Source organism: Psammomys obesus, unplaced genomic scaffold (genome assembly GCF_907164565.1).
Source record: "Psammomys obesus unplaced genomic scaffold, mPsaObe1.curated_primary_1811, whole genome shotgun sequence".
Taxonomy (NCBI): Eukaryota; Metazoa; Chordata; class Mammalia; order Rodentia; family Muridae; genus Psammomys; species Psammomys obesus.
Genome location: NW_026592776.1, coordinates 1,865,447 through 1,873,371, shown reverse-complemented (window position 1 = coordinate 1,873,371; position 7,925 = coordinate 1,865,447). Strand labels below are relative to the sequence as shown.

General features: G+C 40.1%; 1 protein-coding gene across 1 annotated transcript in view; it reads left to right on the top strand.

The window, feature by feature from the left end:
* Positions 1-3,287, top strand: part of Ppef1 (protein phosphatase with EF-hand domain 1) — a 77,156-nt gene extending 73,869 nt beyond the window's left edge. The window contains exon 11 of the mRNA XM_055615732.1: positions 3,283-3,287. Coding sequence (XP_055471707.1) covers positions 3,283-3,287 — 5 coding nt within the window. The remainder of the gene's footprint in view (positions 1-3,282) is intronic.
* Positions 3,288-7,925: the final 4,638 nt, after the last annotated feature.

The following is a 7,925-nucleotide window of genomic DNA, read 5'->3' as shown; positions in this document are numbered from 1 at the left end:
CTATCTTCAGGTCTTGAGTTGTTTTGTTTACTTCCTTCACCTGTCTGCTTGTATTTTCCTCTTTTTCTTTTAGTTCCTTCAACTCTGTCTCTTTGATTTCTTTCAGTGATTTAATTATTTCTTCTCTGAAGGCCACAAGCTGTTTGGCTGCATCTTCCCGTATTTCTTCACAGATGGCCCTAATTTGCTTGTCTTTATCTTCCTCCATTTCTTTACGGATAGCCATGATCTGTTTGGTTTTATCTTCCTCTAATTCTTTACGTATTTTATCTGTTTCCTCTATTATTCTCTTCATCAACATAGATGTAAGGTCATCTTCTTGATTTTCTATTATGCTGCATTGTTCAGGGCTGTTCGCCCCTGGATGGCTGGGTTCTGGAGATGCCATATTGCTCTGTCTTTTGTTGGTTGAGCCTTTACACTGACCTCTACCCATTGGGCTGATTTAGGTTTTGGCTGTTAGTTTCTGTGCTTCCTGGAGTCCTGAGGTAGGGAGTATCCCCTTGGCCGGAAGATGATTTTTCCTGAAGGAGTCCTTCTCTGCTTTTTGGTTATGGTCACTGTATGGCCAGTGTTTCTCCGGAGTTGCCACTGCTCACCTCAGGTTTATAGCCCTGAGTAGTAGCTGTGGTCTATGTTAGGCAGGGGGGATCTCCTCTTACCCATAAAATTTCTCAAGACAGCTGCCCCACTGCCGGGTTTCTTGTTACAAATTTAGTGTGCTGCTGCTCACTAAATTTCCATGTACAGTCCTCTTGAAGAAACTGCTGATTCCCTAGCTATGGGGTTTTCTCCCAACAGGGAAACTCAGTCTGTTATCCTGGGGCGCACAGTTCTGTCTGAGAAAGTGGGAGGTGCACTCAGCAAGTCTCTGGGCCAAAGGCTGATTGCTCTGCTCTGGACCTGGAGAATGTGCACCTAGGTTGAGTTGGCGCCTGGGGGCACTGCTCTGGTCTGGAGGCTGGGTGCCTCACTCTGGACCAGAAGCTGTGTGTCTCTGTCTGGGATGGCGGCTGTAGGCACCGCTCTGGTCCAGACGCTGTGGGTGCAGCCCCCCTGAAGGATCAGGGATTCCTACAGTTTTGGCAGTCCAGCCAGGGACAACTGGCCGATCCCTGGCACAGTATCTGAGGGCTGCTGTAATGGCTCTTCGGCTCCTGCAGGTCCGAGGATGCAGCTGTGTGTCCCAGTGCCCCAGGGGAACGCAACAATGGCGGCAGAGCACAGCACTTCTGCCTGCACTAGAGTCTGCGTGAGTCCAGGAAGTGTTTTGGTGCTGGATGTCGTAAGCGTTAGAGCTGCTGACCCGCTCCGCTGGCGGTTTCCTCCTGCCAGAGACACGCAGTCTGGTGCCCTGTTGCCCTGGTGCCCACAGTTCTATCTGAGACGGCGAATCACGCGCGCAGGCAGGGCTCTGTGCAGGCAGGCGCCTTTGTCCCTCCCGGCTCTGGGTCCGGGCTGGCTCCTGGGGCACCCTCGGAACCCGAGTCTTTTCCAGGGGATGTCTGGGTAACCTGGGGTCGGTTCCAATTGTTTCCTGCTCCGTGGGGTTATCTCTCGACTGGGAAATCCAGTCTATGGTGTTGTGGGCCCACAGTTCAGTCTGGGACCGTGACCAGATCACACTGGCGGGTAGCTCTGGGCTGGCGACCAAGCGTCTGGCGGAACGGGGATCTCTTCCGCGCTTTAGCCGGGTGAGTTAAAGCTGATCGAATCCCCCACCATGGGGTATCCTCTCACCTGAGAAACACAACCACTTGTGTTTTATGGCCGCGAGTTCTGATTGCTGGTCACTGTGCCAATCCTGCTGTGCTGCTCCTCAGAATGAGAGTCCTCCCGGCGCTGCCATCTTTCCCCGCCCCCAGAATATTTTTTTTTATGATACAGGATTTTTTGACTATTTTCTTGTTTTTTGTTTTACCAGGTGAAGTTGTAAATTATTTTTTCAAGGTCTGTAAAGAATTGGGTTGGTATTTTGATGAGAATTGCACTGAATCTATAGATTGCTTTTGGTAAGATGGCCATTTTTACTGTGTTAATCCTACCAGTCCATGAGCATGGGAAATCTTTCATCTTCTGTTATCATTTTGAATTTCTTCAGAGACTTGAATTTTTTTTTCTTTTTTAAATATTAATCCAGGTTATTTACTTTGTATCCCAGTCTCAGCTCCCTCCTTCATTCCCTCCCAATCCCACCCTACCTCCATCATCTCCTCCCTGCCCCTTTTCAAGTCCACTGATAGAGTAGGTCCTCCTCCTCTTCCATCTGACCCTAGCTTATCTGGTATCTTCAGGACTGGCTACAATGTCCTCCTCTTTGGCCTAGCAAGGCTGCTCTTCCCTGGGGGTGGGGATGGGGGTGGTCAAAGAGCCAGCCATTGAATTCATGTCAGAAATAGTCCCTGTTCCCTTTACTAGGGAACCCACTTGGATAGTCTTTCACTTGCTTGGTTAGGGCTACACCAAGATACTTTGTTTTTTGTGGCTATTGTGAAGGGTGTTGTTTTCCTAATTTTTTTCTTAGCCCTTTTGTCTTTTGTATACAAAAAGGCTTTTTTTTTTTTTTTAGTTAATTTTGTATCCCGCCACTTTTCTGAAGTTATTTATCGGCTGTAGGAGTTCCCTGATAGTATTTTTGGGATCACTCATGCATACTATCATATTATCTACTTTTTCCTTTCCAATTTATATCCATTAGTTGTCTTACTGTTCTTGCTAGGACTTCCAGTACTATATTGAAGAGATACAAAAAGAGTGGGCAGCCTTGCCTTATTCACAATTTTAGTGGGATTGATTTAAGTTTCTTTTTGTTTAGTTTGATGTTGGCTATAGGCTTGTTTTATATTGCCTTTACTATATTTAAGTATGTTCCTTGTATTGCCGATCTCTTCAAGATTTTAAATATGAACAAGTGGTGGATTTTGTCAAATGCTTTCTTGGCATCCAGGGAGATGATCATGTGGTTTTTTGTTTGTTTGTTTGTTTGTTTGTTTTTGTTTTTTCTTTTTGTTTCTTTATGCGGTGGATTACATTGATTGGATTTCCATATATTGAACCACCCCTGCATGCCTGGGATGAAGCCTACTTGGTCATGATGGATGATCTCTTTGATGTGTTCTTGGATTTGGTTTGTGAGTATTTTGTTGAGTATTTTTGTGTCAATGTTCTTAAGAGAGATATGAAATTCTCATTTGAGGAGATCTTTGTGTGGTTTGAATATCAAGGTGACTGTGGCCTCATAGAATTGAGTTTGGTAATGTTCTTTCTGTTCCTGTTTTGTAGAATAGTGGTGAAGAATATTAGTATTTGCTCTTTTTTGAAGGTCTGGAAGAATTCTGCACTGAACCCACCTGGTCCTGGGCTTTTATTTTGGTAGGGAGACTTTTGATGACTGCTTCTATTTCCTTGGGGTATATAGGAATATTTAATTTGTTTACCTGATCTTGATTCAATTTTGGTAAATGCAATCTATCAAGAAAATTGTCCAATTCATTTAGATTTTCAAATTTTGTGGTATATAGGCTTTTAAAGTAAGACCTAATAATTCTATGGATTTCCCCAGTGTCTTTGATTATGTCCCCCTTTTCATTTCTGATTTTGTTGATTTGAATAGTGTCTCTCTGCCTTTTAGTTAGTTTGGCTAAGGGTTTGTCTATCTTGTTGATTTTCTCAAAAACAAAACAAAACAAAACAGCTCTTGGTTTCATTGATTCTTTGAGTTTAATTATGTCTAATCATCTACATCTCTTGGGGTATGTCTGATTCTTTTTTTTTCCCTAGAGTTTGCAGGTGAGCTGTTATGTTGCTTGTATGGGATATCTTCAATCTCTTTCTGAAGGCACTTAGTGCTATGAACTTTCCTCTTAGCACTGCTTTCATTATGTCCCATAAGTTTGGATGTTGTGCCTTCATTTTCATTAATTTTTGGGAAGCCCATAATTTCTTTCTTTATTTCTTTCCTGACCCAGTTGTCATTGAGTAGGGAGTTGTTCAGTTTCCATGTGTGTGTAGGCTTTTTGCCATTTCTGTTGTTGTTGAGGTCCAGCTTTAGTCCATGGTGGTTTGATAGGAGACAAGGGATTGTTTTAATCTTCTTGTATTTGTTGAGGCTTGCTTTGTGACTTACTATATATTCAATTTTGGAGAAGGTTCTGTGAAGTGCTGAGAAGATGGTATATTCTTTTGTGTTTGTGTGAAAAGTTCTGTAGACCTCTATTAGGTCCATTTGATTCATGACATCTATTAGTGACATTATTTCTCGACTTAGCTTTGTTTGTTGATGAGAGTACAGTGTTGAAATCTCCCAGTATTATTGTGTGAAGATTGATGTGTGGCTTAAGCTTTACAAATGTGGGTGCCCTTGTATTTGAGGCATAGCTGTTCAGAACTGAGATTTCACCTTGGTCTATTTTTTCTTTGATGAGTATGAAGTGCCCTTCCCCATCTTTTTTGATTAATTTTGGTTGAAAGACTATTTTATTAGATATTAGAATGGCTACTCCTGCTTCCTTCTTTGGTCTCTTTACTTGGAAAACCATCTTCCAAACCTTTACTCTCAGGTAATGTTTACCTTTGTGGCTGAGGTGTGTTTCTGGTATGCAACAGAATGTTGTGTCCTGTTTATGCATCCATTCTGTTAATCTGTGTTGTTTCTTCTTTTAATTGGAGAATTGAGTCCATTGATGTTGAGAGAGATTAATGATCAGTAACTGTTTCTTTCATTTTGGTATTGGTTATGGTAGTGTATTTGTGTGCTTGTCTAGTTTTCCTGTGTTGTTAGCCTTCTTGGGTTGTATTTTTCTTCTGGTATCTTCTGTAGGGCTGGATTTGTAGAGAGGTGCTGTTTAAATTAACTTTTTGTTATAGAATATCTTGTTTTCTATATCAATGATGATTGAGAGTTTAGTAGAGTAGTCTGGGCTGACATCTGTGTTCTCTTAGGGTCTACAGGACATCTGCCTAGGCCCTTCTGGCTTTCATAGTGTCTGTTGAAAAGTCAGGTGTAATTCCGATAGGTTTGTCCTTATACATTACTTGGCCTTTCCCCCTTGCAGTTATTAATATTTTTTGTTTCTGTACATTTAGTATTTTGATTATTATGTGGTGGGAGGTTTTCTTTTTTGGTCTAATCTAGTAGGTGTTCTGTAGGCCTCTTTTATGCTTATAGTCATCTCTTTAAATTGGGAACTTTTTTCCTATGATTTTGTTGAAAATATTTTTGGGGCCTTGGAGACAGAAATCTTTTTCCTCTATTCCTATTATTCTTAGGCTTCATATTTTCATAGTGTTCTTGATTTCTTGGATGTTTTGTGTCAGGAATTTTTTAGATTTAACATTTTTTTGAAGGATGCATCAATTTCTTCCATTGTGTCTTCTACACCTGAGATTCTTTCTTCCATCTCTTGTATTCTGTTGGAGATGCTTACCTTTGTGGTTCCTGTTTTCTTTCTTAAGTTCTCTTTTCCAGGATTACCTCAGTTTGTGCTTTCTCTATTGTTTCCATTTCCAGCTTCAGATCTTGAACTGTTTATTGATTTCCTTCACCTGATTGTGTTTTCCGGTATTTATTTGAGTGATTTATTCATTTCCTCTCTACAGGCCTTTCATTCTGTTTGACTACGTCTTCTTGGATTTTTTATGGATTTTATTTGTTTCTTCCATTAACATCTTCTTAAGCATAGATTTAAGGTCATTTTCTTGTGTTTCAGTTATGTTGAGGGTATCTATGGTTGCTTGCCTTTGGATAAATGGGATCTGGAGATGCCATATTGCTTTAGCTTTTGTTTATTGTGGGTTTATGCTAGCCTTCAGTAATCTGGTTGTCTCTGGCATTGGCTGGTAGTTTCTGGAGTCCTGGGAGGGGGTGGGGGGTTGGAAGAGCCCTGGGCAGAGAGCTGGAAGTTCCTGCAGGAGCCTTCCTCATATTGGTGGATATGGTCCCAGGGTGGCTGGTTCACAGAGAACTGGTATGACTCTCCTTAGGTGTATGATCCTGTGGACTAATTGAACTCCTCAGGAGCCCTGGAGACAGCTGTCCTGACACTGGCTTTCTTGCTCTGAAGTTAATGAGCAGCAGCTGCCCAGATACTGTATTCAGACACTGTGTTTGCTGGGTGCAGCAGTCTTGGAGAACCTGGGATCATAGAGGTTTGGTCGGTTTCTATGGGAAACACATTTGCCTGATGTTTGGGAGCCCACAGTTTCATCTGTTGGTCACTGTGCAGTCACTGCTGTCCTGCTGATCAGACACTCAGACACTGTGCAATCAGTGCCACCGTCTTGGATCTCTCACCTGCTTTGTTTAATCTTTAACACAGGTGCAGCTCTTTTTTCCCACCCCACTGAGAACTTCAGTTCACAATGCAAAGAATATTATTGAGAGTAAAGAAAAGATTATTACTAAATATTATAATAAATAATTCACAAAGAAGAAAAATAATTTTAGATATATGCACATCTAATAACAAAGCTTTAAAATTGATGCACAAATGTGCATAAGTGCTGGGCTAAGTTGACAGCTTTGTGATATGCCTTTGTCAATAATTTATTATGCAAATATAAAATAAACATATGGAAGATTGGACATCCTAACTAATTTCCATGATTTGTCATGTGTATATGTGAGTGAATGTGTAGAAATATTTATGTATATACCATATAGATACGTGCAAAAATATATATGCAACTCTGAAATCAGTTTTTGAAATATTATTTTTAAGATCAACTCTAAAGAATACACATTTTAGGCACACAGAACATTTATAAAAACAAAACAAAACAGACCACACTTACCAAACAATCTGAGATACATTTTCATTATATTATGTATTACATTTTCTAATTCTAATGCAATTAAATTTAAAACAAATATGCAGAAAGCTCTATGTTTGAGCTGCAGTACAGGGGAAAAAAAAAGAAAAAGCTAGTCATATTAATGGAAACAAAAAAAGTAATATAACTATAGATTTACAATAAAACTTTTAAAAGAACTGTGAGAGAATTCTGGAACTTTATGCCAAATCTTAACAACAATAAAAAAATTATCTACTATTTGAAAACATTCCTGTTGCTGAAATAAAACAAAAACAAAAACCCCTAACTGAAAGTATCATAGGGGAGCAAAGGGATTATTTGGCATACAATTCCAGGTTCTAGTCCATCTTTCCAGGGAAGTTAAAAGACAGGAACTTTAAAGAGCTAGTCACATCATATCACAGTCGGGAGCAAGAGAGAATATATGCACCCTTGTTTGTGTCGTACTGGTTTTTTCACCTAGCTTCTTGCTGTCGTGTATAGCTCAGAGCCCTCTCTCTAGACCAGTACTTTCAACCTTCCTATGGCTGCAACCCTTTAATACAGCTCCTCATGTTGTGACCCTGAACCATAAAATTATTTTGTTGCTATGTCATAACAGTAATTTTGCTACTGTTATGAATCATAATGTAAATATTTTTGGAGATAAAGTTTGTTGTGACGGTTGTGATCCACATGTTGAGAACCACTGCTCTAAAGGGAATAGTGCCTTCCATAATATATTGGACAGCAGTTGTTGGGAAAAAAAATGAAGTCTTCAACTTACATGTACAAAACTCCTTCCCTCATTTCCCATATTAAAACTGGTGTGTGTGTGTATGTGTGTGTGTGTGTGTGTGTGTGTGTGTGTGTGTGTGTGTGTGTGTTAGAGTGTTCGCTATTGAAAATGGCTCCCAAGCTTAGTGGTGAAGTTTCTTATGGAGAAACTACATTTGTTAAATAAAATTAATTCAAGCATAGGTGATAGTATTGTTGGCATGAGTTTAGTGTTAATGAATCAATAATATAAAGTAAATGAATTATATTTAAAGAGAAATACTTGTAAAACAAGATATATATTGGTCAGTTGATAGAAATGGTGGCCAAAGTTTGGCAGGAACCCAACCGTATAT